Source organism: Canis lupus, chromosome 13, assembly GCF_011100685.1.
Source record: "Canis lupus familiaris isolate Mischka breed German Shepherd chromosome 13, alternate assembly UU_Cfam_GSD_1.0, whole genome shotgun sequence".
Classification (NCBI taxonomy): domain Eukaryota; kingdom Metazoa; phylum Chordata; class Mammalia; order Carnivora; family Canidae; genus Canis; species Canis lupus.
The window spans coordinates 61426585-61442723 of record NC_049234.1 but is presented as its reverse complement, the minus strand read 5'-3'; the positions used below and the strand labels follow the sequence as shown (position 1 = coordinate 61442723).

The following is a 16139-nucleotide window of genomic DNA, read 5'->3' as shown; positions in this document are numbered from 1 at the left end:
CGATATGTGTCAGAGCAGTTTAATCATGAAAATCAGATATCACACCCGGAACCTAAAGAGAACCAGAATGAGTCCAAAGAGAAATCGAGAGTAGGTCTTGGGAAACTTCACTTGACCATTCTATCTTGCCTTTTCCAATGCAAGAAGCAAAAGGTAAGTATGGTTAGGAAGGCAAAAGATAGGTGTTGGTAAAAATGAATTAAGCAAATAAAAAACATTTAGGCCAATTACAATTTTTGGAATGATAATCATCGAAAATTATTGGTGAAAACTGTATCAATCAGAAAGAAGAAGTATAGGGATCCCTGGGTGGCGCAGCGGTTTGGCGCCTGCCTTTGGCCCAGGGCGCGATCCTGGAGACCCGGGATCGAATCCCACATCAGGCTCCTGGTGCATGGAGCCTGCTTCCCCCTCTGCCTATGTCTCTGCCTCTCTCTCTCTCTTTCTCTCTCTCTCTGTGACTATCATAAATAAATAAAACTTAAAAAAAATAGTAAAAAAAAAAAAAAAAAAAAAAAAGAAAGAAGAAGTATAGAAAGCAGTGCAGTATAAAGCACTCCTGTTCCCAACGCCCAGTACGGCAGCAACATAATTTCTGATAATTATCAAAACAGTTCTGTGGGAAATGGCACATTCTATTATTCCCATTTTACAGAGCGAGAAACCCAAAATCCAAACTGTAATTTTCTCCCTTCACTTATGTAATGATTCGGCAGAGATTAGTTAAAAGTCTTAAAACTTTTATTCCCAGACTGATGCTTAGCCACCCTGCTTTAACAACCTCAACAATCATTTTAACTTAAAAAATGAGACCAAAAAGCGCATCAAACAATATGTCCCCAAAATAAGTATCAATGAGTTTCAAAAATATGACCAGATAAAAAGCTTCTAAAAAGAAACTCAACCTACAGACAAAAATTGCTGCAGGTATATCATTTCAGAATTTCTAGATCCTTGCAAAACACAACCAACTACCAAGTTCAATTTCTTATGGTTTACTGTGTAAAAAGAATGTGGACACCTAGGACAGAAAGTGTCTTCAAGAGGACTTTAGCACATACTGTACTACCAGGGAACTCTCTACAACTGGAAAACTCTGGGAAGGAATGTCTGATTCCAGTTTCAAAACCCATGGAATTACCCTCAGAGCCCCTGAAGCTAAAGAAATCTATATGCAAATATTTGACTTCCCTGATACAGCAGGTGTCAAAGAGCTCCTAAGCTACGTGTTGTCTGCTCTTAGGGACCCTGGTGGGCTTGCAGCTGAGGTCATGATGAGAAAGAAGCAGAGCGCTGAGAAGGGGTCTGTATGGGCACAACCTGCTCTGGGAAACCCAACTTGCTGTTCAAGTACCAACCCTTACACACCTCACCACATTTCTTTAAAGCTCTCCAATGGGTGGATACAGGTTTCTTTTAAGAAGGCTTTTCCTTCGGCAATATTTGCCTGAGCGTTTCCTCTGTACACACAGTTTCTGAGCAATCAGAGTGAACACCAGAGAAGAGGTCAGCAAAATGCAACCGGACACTTATAGCCAGCGCTCAGAATAGCCCCAGCTCCAACTTGGCCCCTCCCTTCCCATCCGATAGGTTTTCATTCACTTCTTCTCGGCAATTACGTTTTTTACCATTGTAATTATTAACAAATGTCCACCCAGCCCCACTTTTTCTTTAGAATACTACCTCCTCCGATACACATAAATACGTCATCACGATATCCTCTAGTGAAAAATAGGGTTAAGTCATTATGATTTCATGTCTGTAAAATGTTGAGATCCTGACCTCCAAAAACACCAACATCGTGGTTTCATTAGTTTAGTCTCTCTCTTCGAAGGACAGGGTAGAAAAGAAAAATGCAAACACGATTTAGGGGCCTCTTTAATTTCTCAATATAGATATATAAACAACATAAATATGTATAAATATGTCAACGATCTCTGGAAAATCAAATAGCAGTAATAGCAAGGACAGGATCTTTAGAGGCTATATTGCTTCATTTGATTAGAGTACAAAGGGAGGGGCACCTGGGTGGCTCAGTAGCTGACCATCTGCCTTTGGCTGAGGTCGTGATCCTGGGATCCCAAGATCCTGGGATCAATTCCCCCATGGGGCTCCCCATGGGGAGCCCGCTTCTCCCTCCGCCAGTGTCTCTGCCTCTCTGTGTCTCTCATGAATAAATAAACAGAATCTTCAAAAAAAGAAGATTTTTTTTAAGGGAACCAAATTTCTGACTAAAAATTTAAACAGTCTTTAGAGGATTATATAAAGTAATTCTGCATGCGCTTTACTTAATGTTACATATTCGTGTATTCAGTTCTCCCTTTTAACAAATATTTAGTAAACACCTATTCTGTTCCAGACTCTGCTCTACTTTTCTACCTTTGTTTCCCTAAAAAGAATCCTACCATAAATTCCATGAATTTTTAACAATTCTCTCTCTTAATGTCCATCAGTACACATGGGAATTTGTAAAATTATTCTTCCATTTGGACAGATGGGAGCGCACTTCCTTCTAGACTTCGTTTTCAATGGAAGAGGAAAACCACCACAATGTACCATAATAGCTGTGAGTGCACTGATCACACTTCAGAAACGGAGACACGTTTCAGCCAATATTGTCTTGCTGTATTTTATGCTTCCTGAGTTAGACTTGATGTTAAGAAAAGGCCCCTCCTCATGAAGTCAGAGTTGCCAAGGCTTGCTGGGAAGTTACCTAGCCCTACAGAGCCAAGGCCTTATCTCAAAGGATAAGGTGGAGTTTGCTCCTTTCCCCTATTGCAAAATATGAGAATATTAAGTAATCTGTTTATATCATACAGATCCAAAATCTTGGCTGGGTTTTTAAGGATAAAACATCCATAGGACTTCCTAGTTGGAAAGAGCTACATGAGACTCTTTCTTCCGATCTCAACCTTGGTTCACCCAGTAAAATTTGGCAATTTCCCCTAAGTGCGTTTGAAATGAAAATTTAGTGTTGTTCCTCATGGCCAGCATTTCTGGGTCATCTGGTAACGTCAATTTGTCTTCTACAGACCAATTCTGTGGAACTGCCTGGGCTGGAGCTGGAGTCTTTTGATATAGAAACAAGTATGAGTATCTGAAACTTTGAAAGTTTTAAATGAGTTAATCCACAGTAGCCCCTCCATGACAAAAATGTTAACTTTATAAAACTACAGATAGACATAGACACTGATGTAAAATAACCAGCGGAAGAACAGACATAAAAGCTTCTCTTTATGTTAAAGATTAAAATTGGCACTTGGTCACCTTCTTTAAAGAGTATCTCTTTAAATGATTAACACAAATGTACATGAAGGAAATTATGTGAAAATGAGGTTTAGGTCTTTAAATATATCCCACATAAATTCATTATTTAAACAGAAGATGACTCCTCTTCTGACTCACTCTATTCTTAGTGAGCTCTGCAGTTGATGGTTTTCTATTGAGTTTTTAGACCGTGGATTAAGCATCATGCCACCCACCGAGAGTAAAGTTGAACCAGGTGAGCTGGGGGCGTGGACGGAAGTCTCAGTCTCCCTCCTCTCCACAGAACTCTGGCAGAGAAGGCACTGTGAGACAGCATCTAGTGCTTCTCACCTTCAGGCTGAGCTGAATCCGACTATCACAAATTAAGGGACCCTCAGAAGAATTTTTAAAGCAGGACCCTTTCAAAGTAACTAAAGCTCCTGGACCTTAGTCACACTCAATCTCTTATTTGTGCAAATTACTTCAAAAAACAAAATTTTAAGTTTTCTTTTGCCAAGTGTGCTGCATTATGCTTTAGCCATGCTTATCCTAGGAGCAAGAGAAAGAACCACCTGGATCAAAGGAAACATTTGATAAAATAAATGAAAGGTGTTCCAGCTCCTTGCCCTTTGGATTTCTGATCCTTAAAAATGGAGCACTTACTTCTGCCATAAATGTACCAGAAACTACTTCAGAACAAGATAACAGTTTGTTTTCCTCTAAATACACCCTTCTCTATGCAGTTAAAAATATGAGATGGACTCGTGTCCTTGTGGAAGACATTCTTGCTCAAACCATGAATCCTTATTAGAGGTCTTGATAATTTTCACTCTCAACCACTGAGACCATGAATAAGCCATGAACCCAGCTATTTCAACTTTTTTATATTTTAACTGGAGTTACTATAATATCTAAGTGATCCCACTCCCACCAGATAAAGCCAGGTAAGAAAAAAGGGAGGGTCAACTAAGAGGGCACTAAATTAGAAATGAATAGTCCCTAACTGTAGTTTCAAGACTTGTTTTACTGTAGGGGTGCCTGGGTAGCTCAGTTGGTTACAGGACCAGCTCTTGATTTTGGTGCAGGTCATGATCTCAGGGTCATGAGATGGGGCCCCATGTCCAATTCCATGCTCAGCATGGAGTCTCCTTGAGATTCTCTCTCTTCTTCTGCCTCTCCCCTGCTCAAGCTTTCTCTCAAAAGAAAAAAAAAAAAAAAAAAAAAAAAAGAAAGAAAGAAAGAAAGAAAAAAAAAACTTGTACTACAGAAGAGCTTGCACTGTTGAATATTCTCCACCAAATAATGGCACCAAAAGCAACTATCCAAAATTCAGTAACAGGCAACTAGCTAAATATGCCTCAAAAAAAGTGTAATCAGCTCAGTCTCCAATCAACATGAAAGATAATCTTAGAACAGAAGTCTTATCAGAATACAAAAATACACAATATCCATGTGGCAAGTTTAATTATCACAAGGCCAAACAATTTTACAGATGTTTCTACCATATTTTGTTGTCTTTTTGTTTCTTCTTAGAGAAACTTGACTACATATTTGTATGCTATTCATTACATTGTTATTTTAATTTTGTGCTTGAAAATCAAGGGAAATACTTTAGGAAATAAACTTCTTAGTCAAAGCTTTAAGAAACCCATGTATAATATCCTATTGCAGTAGAGTGCTGTCAATCCTACAGACCTTACAAACTCAAGAAATGATTTACATCTCCTGTGAACTTAGCACGAACATTATTCTCAAGGAAAACACATACACACACACACACAGAGTACATCTCATTCCCAAACCTTCTCACTGATTTCTCTGCTTTAATTGTCTCAAAAGTATATATTCATTCAATCTACAATATTTCTTACATTCATATGCTATAAGACTTTTACTTCATCTCTGACACTGGGGCAGTGACAGTCACCACAGTGGAGACTTAACACCAGAGGCACAAGAATCTTAAGACAGAAGTTTTACTATTTTGCCCACACTAACCTGACATTTTCCCACAGTCGTGTTGTAAAAGTGCAAGGAACCCATAAAACAATATAAAAGAAAATACTGTAGTTTCCTTTTTCCTAAGAAACTTAGGCATCAAATTCTTATTATTCAGAGTCAAGAGCATAAGTGAGGGAAGGAGGGAAATGGGGGGGGGGGCGGGGCGAGGGGACTACACAGAAGAAACCTGGTATGCAAACATAAGAAACGTCATGATGGCCATACTATTGCAACTATTCTAGGAGTTATGAGGAGGCATCACGTACCCAGGACCTGCTGTTCAGTCTGGTTGAAGAATCACTCCAGAACATGAAATACCCACCCTTTTTCTTCCAAACCCTCCACCCCACTAGTCCAAGTTTTTGGTAAGCATTACATGTTTACCAAACAGCACCAACCAGACTAGAGTTTCCAAAACACATACAAGTTGTCTCTCAGGTGATTTTAAAGGGAAGAATATATGACACAGTTCACTTGCAAGTTTCATTTAACTTGATGAGTATTGTCTACAACTCTGATTTTTTTTAAATCTCATTGTAAATAATAATATCTTGTTTATCTGTGATGCCTTCACCTAATCACTTTAATAAATATTAATTGAGCCCTGTCTTCTCATATCAAGCAAATAGTATTGTTCCCACATTACTGATACGTCAAAAGACAAGAGAAGAGAGGCACACTGAAAGCATGAGAGCACCAACTAAAATTTAACTCGTATTTGGTTTTTAACAGGCACTGGGCAACATTAACAAAAGAGGTCCTGAAGGTTTTTTAAGTAAAAAATGTCCATCATTTCCTCACTGAAGTTCATCCATGATTACCCCTCTTTATAACCTCAGTTTATACCCATTTTTCCTGCAACAATGATATCATTCTCCTTCTTCTGTAACATCTGTTTCTCTACCCTGCAAGCTACAAGAAAGAATATTAGAAGATGCTGCCAAATACATTTATATAAATCTAGCAGCCTCTCTGAATTAGTCATTACAAGGTGGTAAGTATCTGGCAAAATATTTATTTTTGACAGAAAGGCACAGCTAACACAGGCACCTGCTTCAAAAGTAAGACACCTCCTCCCCCCTTATTTTTAACCATGCAGGACCACACTGATTCAGATTCTAATGGCCCAATGAAGTTCTTAAAATTACTTTCTGTGTTGAAGCAAAAATGTGCAGACTAATAAAACCCCATAGAAAAGCTTTAGTTTTTAACTTCAACAATATAGCTATATGCAATGTATGAGTGCTATCATCTACAAAGACACAAGTATATGAATATATACTTCCCCAGACCCATTAAGCTCACCTTCTACTTCTTCTTCATCACACACATGCTTAAGGAAGGAAGCCCCTCTGTCCAGGACAGCTTCATCCTCCATCCTATAGTAATAAAAAAGAAAAAAAGAATGCTCAGACTTCTCCTGGAGTGAGCCACTTGAAGTAGCCCAGCTTCTGGGCAGGTTAACCTGCAGGCTGCTGTTCATGTTAACAGGGCAGAGTCACTCTTCCTTTGGTGTCTGCTACTCCTTCACGCAGCTCCTCTCATCTGGTGCTTGAAAATATGCCGGTCCCACATAGCTTCAGTTCTAACCTTGAGAGGGCACCCACATGGACAGGTGAGAGAAAATCATCTCAATCCTATAGGCTGGATGCTGGGGGCTCTCCCTTTGGGATTTGCAAAAAGGCAGGGGGGAAAAGATGAAAGCAAAAAAAAAAAAAAAAAAAAAAAATACCAAGAGAGGAAGTTTGGTTTGTCTGGAGTGCTCGTGATGATCGTTTGTGGAAATCCAGCTTCAGTGCTTAGCTCTTTAAACACCCACTGCATAAAAATGTATACCCTCACACACACACACACACACACACACACGCGCGCGCGCGCGCGCGCCCGCGCGCACACACGCACACCCACCCACACACAGCAAACGACAGGGAGTTAGGCTAGTGCACAGTGGGAGCCTAGCTTCCAGCCTGCCTCTTAATACCAGCACAGCCCAGGATTCTCTGTTGAGTGGCAAGCTTTGAGTCACATGTTGGCCCTACGGAAATCTGACATCTGAGGATTATCCAGCAACCCAGCTCCAGCAACAGTCATGTATATACGCCACCCATTCATTCATTTCCACGTTCTTATCACACATCCCTGTGTATACCTGTCCTGTTAACTCTTCCCTGAAGGGCACAAAGTTCTTCAGTTTGTAGCCACATTATGCTGTCTGTCCTGCCTCCTTACATAATAGGATCTGCTCTGCAATTTCATATGCTAAATAAGACCTCAGAATCCATCCAAGTAATGACAGCGTTTTTACGGCCCCTGATGCCAAACATGTTTCTTAGTTTATAGGATGAGTTAAGGTTGATTTCCAAATTCTGTGACTTCTTTTCACTGCATTAACTTCGACACGCAGAATTCCATGAACTCTATTTATAGTGAAAGCAGAAAAAAATCCCGAATTGCTCAAATGCTGCTTGTGTCGCACCGGTCTAGAAACAAAGAACTTTCTCTGGAGACAGCTGCTCTATGTCATACCGTACATAAGCTCTGCCAGAGAACCAAATGTTCACTCTGTATTCTATTCATCCAATTATATGCTCAGGCACTGAATATTGTAAGTCTGTTTTCCATATTGTCCGTATAACTTATTCTTGTGCTTCAGATATTTGTTATAATCTATGTGGATATGTGCTGAATTCACATTTTCCTCTTTTCTATTTTAAGAGCATATCCATCTTTCAAAGCAACCATCTGAGTGTAAAAAGTCAGAAATTGAGCGTCAGGTAGACCTGGGTTTTAAAAATCTAGCGCTACCATTTAATAAATGTATCACCTGAAGCAGAGTATTTAATTCTTTGAGCCTCAGTTTTTCCACCAATGAAACTGGGGGTAACAGTATCAACACTGCAGGATTGCTTTGAATTTCACAAACGTGAAAACACTCAGTTTTGTGCCTTGCACCTACTACATGGTCAATAAAGATAAGTTTCCTTCCTTTATTCTTTTCTTCTTTCTTCTTACCCTGAACTTTACTGGTAGACAACGCCATTAGGAAACTTGTTACCTTTGGACACTTGCATAACATCTTCTTTTAGGGATAGGGGTCTTGTATGCAATTTCATCCTGATATATATCTTTTTCCTCCTCTATATTCAAACTAAAAATATAAAACTAAAAGCAAATAGGATATAGGAAATCAGGATTATGGTGGAAAAGAAAATGCCTTGAAGACTTGAGAAGTCAAATCATTTACCAGGAAGATTAAATGATACACATAATTTACCAACTCAACAAATATTTAATGTCTGCTATGTTCCAGGCACTCCTCAGAAGGAGGGGGAATACATTCATTCACAAGACAGACAAAATTCCTAAGAAACCAATAATAAATAGATGAGCAAAGTACTCTTAGATAGCATTAAGTGCTCTGCACAGAATAAAATGAGGCAAGGGTTGCTTGGCATAAGGTGGTTCAGAAGAGGTTTCTGAGGAGCTGACATCTGAGTGGAGACAGAAATGACAGGGAGGAACCAGGTATTTGAAGATCTGAGTGCAGGGAGCATTCCAAGCAAAGGGAACAGCAAGTGCAAAGGCCCTAAGTGGGAACAAGTTTAGCATGTTCCAGGAAGGAAATGAGGTCAGTGAGGCTAGACAGAGAGAAGGTCAATGGTAGTGGGCAATGCTGGAGGAAACAGGTCCACGCAGTCCATGATAAGCAGACAAAAATCTTAGGTGTTACAGGAGCCACTGAAGAATTTTGTTTTGTTTTATTTTATTGAGGTAAAACTGACATACCACATTATATTAGTTTCAGATGTACGTGATTCAATTTTTATATATATTGCGAAATGATCACCACAATAAGTTTAATTAACATCTGTCGCCACACAGTTACAAGACTTTTTTTCTTGGGTTGAGAGCTCTTAAGATCTACCCTCTTAGCAGCTTTCAAATATGCAATACAGTATTACTAATTACAGTTAAGATTTTAAGATGGAAAGTGACCTGAGCTGTTTTACCTTTTTAAAGAATCCCTCTGGCTGGTATGTGAAACGTGGATAATCAGGAGACCAAAGAAACTAGGAAACTATTTTAGGAACCCAGGAAAGGCTGTGGAAGAAACAGGTTTTGGGGAAGGAATCAACAGTTCTTTTCCAGCTGCTTTATGGTTGAGATGTTTATTATATATGCAAAAGGAGCCTTACAACTAAATGTCCAAGTCTGGAGCTTGGGGACCTAGAGCTGGAGAATCAATGAATGAAGCTGGTAATCTGCGGCCATTATTAGAGGAGTTCATCCAGGAAGAAAAGACAGAAATTGAGGTGTAGCCCTAAGATCAAATGCTGAAGCATGTCAACAATTATAAGCAGAGCAGAAGGACAAAAGCAGTCCGAGGCCAAAGAAAAACCAGGAAAGAGTGATGTCAAGGAAGCACTGCTACAGAGAGGCTAAGAAGGATGGAGGCAGAGAAGTGAAAATTCAATGTGGCAACATGGAGGTCACTGGCCACAATGACCACAGCACCTGAAACATACCAAACACAGTGCTAGACACTCAGAGGGCATCCATCAGATCTAGTCCTCTTCTCTTTCCGTCCCTCATCCACTCAGCAGATACGGACTAGGTGCCAGGCATACTGCTAGGCCCTGGAGACACCGTGATGAACAGGACAGATCAGGGGCTCTGCGTCAATCACACTTGCCTCCTCGAGGACTTGTCTGGGAGAGTCAGTCCAAAGAGCAAGAAGTCATCAGCCACGTGGCATTTACAGACATACATAAGGATGGCAGCTTAACGGGGGAATTTTTTTTAAAGACCTGAAAAGCACAAGAGAATCCTGGAAGCCTGTACTACCGCAAGCACATCAACAGGACTGACTCCCCTTTGGAAAACAAACAAACAGGATGTTAGCCCACACTTCTCAGCACAAACCCTTTCCTGCCTTATCAATCTATAGAACCCAACATAGTTTCCTACAGAACATCATTTCTGCACCCCACCACAACCAAGCTAATCTTAAAGTCTTTCATCAACTTTTTAGACATTTCCTAAATAAAAGGTTTAGCCTTTGCTCCTAAGCCCCTCCCAAAACTGTATGCAACCAACAACTGAAGCAGAAGTAAAGGAGAAAGATCAGTAACAACTAAAAGAGACCAAAGAAATGTTAATAACCGGAGAGCCTTCTTCCTGGGCTGAGTAACCATCCGGCCTAATTGAAGCTCCATCCTGTGCTCCCTCTGAGTTCATGAGAATAATGATGGGTGCATTCCTTGGCTCTTTGATACATATTTCACATTCCCTCCGAGACTATACATAGCAAGTAATTAGAAACCTAGTTCTTTCTGACAGACAATACAAAGCATCTGCAAGCAGCCTCTTCCCTGTAGGAAGCGGAAAAAGAGAGATTGCCACAAACTGAAAATATAAAACCTGCAGGTCCACAGTGGCCTTTCCCCAGACCAGCCCTCTCCTCCTCAAAAGCAGGGTGCATCCAGGCTCCTGCACCAAGCACAGGGATTCTACAACTTTTCCCCATCTTCATGCTAACAAACATCGAGTATTTGGGTTTGCCTTCCCCTCCTGAGGCCTCTCAGCAATCGCTTGCTATTATTAGTCAGACAGAGATATCTTTTGACGTGACGGGCTGACCCGACCAGTTTTCCTTTTTATCAGTAGGGAGAAATTAGCTCATCTAATCCCTAATCGGGCCCCCCGAATCCATTTGCAGCGTGTTCCTTTCACACAAGCTGCCTCTGCTGAAAACAAAGGAAGGAAGGAGCAAGCCTCTAAACAGCTCCCTGGGTTGCTCACATCGCCAGCATGAGGCAAAGTTCAGAATAGATTTGGAAGCTTCTCACCAGCATCACGGGGATAAGGGTCACCCCAGTCAGTGCAAGATCCACCCAGGGCCAATGCAGCTTTCCTTTACCGGTGGCTCTGACAGCAGAAGTCGGACCCCTTCCTCCAAAGTCCACAGCCAACGTGGGGCTTTCTCCTATTCTCCACTGTCCTGGGGCACTAACATGATTTAACCGCAACACATGTCAAACCCGCTGCCAAATGACCAGCTCTCACCAGCCGCTCCTAATCGCTGAGCGGGCTTGTAAGGGTGACTTAAGCCCGGCACGAGAAACATTCGTGCAAAACTGCCAGCCGCTGGGCCCCGGGCACCCATCTGCATTCCAGCCCTGCGAGTTCCCACCCCGAAGCCCTCGCCAACTGCCAACGTGCTCACCAGCTAGTCCGCGCCGCGCAAGCAGCTGCCACTCAGCCAGTCAGCAGGTGGCAGGCCGCCAGCCCCCAAGCTGCAGAGCAGGGCGCTGCTAAAGGTTGAAGGTCTCCGGGGGTGCTGGCCTCTAGGTTCGCCTCACTTGCCCTCCCGCCCGCCTCCCCCTCCCCCTCCCCCTCCCCCTCCCCCTCCCCCTCCCCCTCCCCGGGCGGCTTTCACCATCTCTAGGGTAATAGCATCTGGTTTCAGGGTCATGACTTCATACAGGGCGAGTTTCCTCTTAACCTAAGGCTTTTGCCAAAGGATGCACCAGCAAGGAGGTCACGGCTTGAGGGGGAGCCACCTGCCCCCCGCCGTGTCGTGAGCTGCAGGGTCACAGGAGCAGCAACACCGAGACTCCCCGGGGCCAAAACGGACCGTCCAGCCCGGCAGCAGGCTGCGCGCGAAGGACCCGCTCCGGGGCTGGCAGCCCCAATCCCAGGGCCGGCTCACCCTCCTCCTCCACACCCTCCTCCTCCACACCCTCCTCCTCCACACCCTCCACACCCTCCACACCCTCCACACCCTCCACACCGGGCCTTTCTGCCCATTTTCCAAAAGGCAGCACGGGATGGCATCCTGGGGCGCAGAATAGCTCCAGTTCCTGCACGTCCCTGCGTGAGTTTGACAATGACGGTTCCTTCTGCTCAGGCAGAAAAAAAGTGCATTAGTTCACCTCATGCTCTAAGCCACCCTGCTTTCTCCTCACTAGTTTGATGTGTTTACGACGTCTAATGAACCCCATAATCTCGCACTTTACAACAGCTTGCCAGTGCACAGCAAATGTTTAAACAGTTCTTTATCCACATGCCCTCACGCACACCAAAGTGACGCACACAGGGGGGCAGACAGATACTAAGAAGTAAAGAGTTTTGTTATTTTTAGCCATTGCCGCCCTGAAAAGTCTATCTTCAGCCTGCATAAGGGCCTCCACCAGGACGAAGAGGTGCCAATCTCAGGCCTCGGAGCTCGGAAGCAGGCCGGCCCTCCTACTTTGCTGGTCTTAGGACACAGGGAAGGCAAAAAGCAGCATGTTCACAGGTCTTCTTCAGGAGCCACACAGAAAGCAACAATCAGTCCTGACATCTAAAATTATACACTCAGACACACATCTCTGAATTCTATTCCCTATTCAAGTCATTTCTAAGAAGCGGGGGACCATTTTCATTAGGCACCATTTGCAAGCATGATATGTTCTTTCAATCTTTTTTTAAACTGCACAGTGTTTTACTGGTGCCTTTGCGGTTTCGGGAAATCTGCTTTCCACACTTACAACACACAATTCAAGAACAGTATCGAGTCTCCAAACCATAGGCGACGGGGACAAGCCACAGCAGTGGCTGCAAGGAGCAGTGCCACCTTTTGGCAACATGTGCTCACTACAGGGAGGCGGAGGGCAAGAGCAGAAGAAAGGCTGCGACCGCGCTGGGTCCAAGCTTCAGCGGGTCTCCCAGGGGCCTTCCGCTCCCCAGGGAGGAAGAGACAAGACGGCAGTTGTGGGTGTCACTGTAGAGGCCGCTGGAGCTCCGGACGTGATCGTTGGGGTAAAGAGACATCAATGCAACAGACCTGACAGGCATGACCGATGGCCAGAGGCAACTCCCCGAGATCAGCCAGCAACAAAGCAAAGCAAACCCCGCCACGGAGTTCAGGAGGGCCCTAATCAGTCTGGAAATTTACACAGGCCCAGGGCCAGGGAGAAATGGGTGACAGCCCCAATGGAATCAGGCTGCAGACTGGATAAAAGGTGAAAACGTAATCCAGGGCAGGATCATGCCAAACATAAATCTGGATTTATGAACTGCATTAAAAGTTCATTTGTACTCTTGGGCACTTATCCCAGAGAAATGAAAACTTACGGTCACACAGAAACCTGGACATGAAGGTTCACAGCAGCTTTATTTGCAATGGCCAAAAGCTAGAATTAGCCCAGGCGCCTCTCAACAGGTGACAGTTCAACAAAGTATGGAATACCACGCAGTGACAAAAGGAGCAAACTATTGATACACAGAACAAGTTAAATGAATCTCCAGGCGGTCATGCTGAGTGAAAAAAGCTAATCCCAAAAGGTTATGTATTGTATGATCCCATTTATGTAACATTTTTTGAAATGACAAAATTCTAGATATGAAGGACAGATTAGGGTGGCCAGGGGTAGAAACTGGGGGGTTGGGGGGGTGGACAGGAGGGTGTTTGTGGCTATAAAAGAACAACATGAGGATCCTGTGAAATTGGCTCTGTTCAGTGTCTTACCTACGGTGGTGGATACATGGATCCACACAGTGATACAATTACATAGAACTTAATACATACAGACAAATACACAGAAAAATGAGGGTAAGTGGGGCGCCTGGGTGGCTCAGTCAGCTCAGCATCCAACTCTTGATTTCGGCTCAGGTCCTGATCTCAGCATCCTTGGGTTCAAGCCCCTCATTGGTCTCCCCACTCAGCAGGGAGTCTGCTTAAGGATTCTCTCTCTCTCCCCTTTTGCCCACCTCCCCGTGTGTGTTCTCTCTCTCTCTGTGTGTCTTTCTCTCTCTCTCTCTCTTCCTCCCTCCAAAATAAATAAATAAATCTTTAGGGAAAAAAAAGAAAAAATGAGGATAGGTGAAACTGAGGAAATCTGGGTAAGTTCAGTGTATCATATCAGAGCCAATATCTTGGTGGTTGATATTATACTAAAGTTGTAGAAATGCTGACATTGGGAAAAACTGGCAGAGTGTACAAGAAATCTCTCTGTATTATTTCTCAAATATGCATGTGCATCTAAAACAGTTCAACAAAAGTTTCAAAAAAAAAAAAAACTAAAAGCTCATTTACGAATCTGCTCTTTTAAAAAAATTTCCCCTTGGAGCACAATTTTTATGATGGTCACATACCAGGACTGGCCCTTCCACATCTATGCAGAAGCAGGCCGGCCAGCCCAAGTCCCAGGCGCGCTCTGTGCTAACCCCGGAACGTCAGCTTCCATCGCACTCCAGCGGCCTTTAAAATGAGCCTAAAAATACTTCATAACATTCAAGGAATTAAAGAAGTTCCTGGAGTAGATAAATTCAATTAGTTTTAGTTGAATTTAAATCTAAGGTCCCTAAGGGCCCAGAAAGTACCAGAGAATCAAGTCCTACAGACCCCAAGGCCTTAATTCGGTCTCTAAGAGCAAAGGCACGGGAGTGTCGCCTGGGGAGACTACAGATAAACTGCCGCTCATCACCAAAAGGCCCCAACTCCTGTGTCCCATCTTTTCTATGTTGGGGCAAGGTCTGCTCTACTCTCTGTCCCCAGACTGCTGACTGAGCTCTGAAAGGCTGCAGCAGACTCAGCAACAAAGGACAAGAAAAGAACTGGTAGCAGAGAGGACACAGGAATTAGGGGGTGAGGAAAGAAATGGAGGTTCAGGGCATGTGATAGATGAAGGGAGAAGTAACCAGACAGGGCATCAAGTGTGCAAAGAAGGGAATGACTTGCACGACTCGCCTCATTTAGCCTGCACCCCGCAGCCACACCCTCTTTGATTTTGTTAGTGGCCCTTTCCATGCGCTTCCACAACCACTGTGCGTTGCTTCTGCCCCGAGTTCCACCTGAAGAACAGAATGGTCTCATTCCTCTAAATGCAGAGATTCAGCACCTTGTCCTTTGAAAGCTTTCTCAGTTTTTACTGTTGGGGGCAGGGAAAGAAGGCTCCCTTCTCAATTCTTTTAACTTTCAATTGCCCTTTTTCATATGCTCTGGTGCGAAAATCAGAAAGGTCCTAAGAGAAGGTGAAGGCAAGAGGAAAAGGCTGGGGATACTCCATGTGAGAAACCAGGAGGGCAGCTGTGGGCAAGTCTCTCCTCTCCCCCTTCCTCCTCACCACTGCCAGGTCTTCAGCCAAAAGCCAGAGCCCAACCAGCCACAGAATAAAGACGGCAGAGCCAAGAGAAGAAGATAAACCTCAGGGTAATATGGGGAAAGGGAATATCTATAGTAGAAACCATCCTGCAAGACAGCTGTGAGTTGAGGGACGCTCCAGTATGTTCGGGCTTAGAAGTCAATATGTGATGGGCGGCTTCCTCCCTGCCCTCCCACCCATGGGCTCTAACTCGTCCCCCGCTCTGAACCCACTCTCCTGTAACCCATCCATTTATAAAAATACCATTTGGTATCATTCGCCTTTTAAAAATCATTCAATGGTTCTCAATTATATTGAAGATGAAGTCCAAACTGCTCGACATGGAATTTAAGGCCTGTCACGAGCTTGTCACACTTAGCTCCTGTCATCCCCCATGCCACAGCATGCCCCGAAGAGACTACCAAGCCATTGTGTTCCTCTGTTCTCAGCAGCCCCCTGAACCTGTCTGCTTCTCATATGGCACGTACAACACTACGCTGTCACTATCGCTGAAGCTCACGCGCCTGCACTTGGACATGTCATCCCCACCACATTATGAACTCTTTTGAGAGCAGGTATCATCTTTCCATGCTCTTTTTAACTCCAGTGTAAAGCACAGTCACTATATATCCTAAGTGCTCTTTAAATGCTGATGAATGAACAAATGAATGAATGAATGAACCAACCAATGAAGAAAGGGTACAATGAGGATAGGTACCTGTTTGGTACTAAATGCATCTGTAAGTTTAAAGGTCCTAAAAGTAT

At 43.4% G+C, this 16139-nt stretch overlaps 1 protein-coding gene across 5 annotated transcripts in view; it reads right to left on the bottom strand.

The window, feature by feature from the left end:
• SLC4A4 (solute carrier family 4 member 4) overlaps positions 1-16139 on the bottom strand; it is a 343382-nt gene that overhangs the window by 289359 nt on the left and 37884 nt on the right. For 2 of the 5 annotated variants that reach the window (XM_038556288.1, XM_038556289.1), the window contains exons 1-2: positions 6980-6998; positions 6553-6626 (exon numbers count right to left, since the gene is read on the bottom strand). In XM_038556288.1, the coding sequence (XP_038412216.1) occupies positions 6553-6625 (73 nt within the window). In that variant the 5' untranslated portion in view covers position 6626; positions 6980-6998. Of the gene's footprint in view, positions 1-6552; positions 6627-6979; positions 6999-16139 lie in introns of those variants that run through there. The other 3 variants (XM_038556291.1, XM_038556292.1, XM_038556290.1) reach the window with 2 other exon arrangements.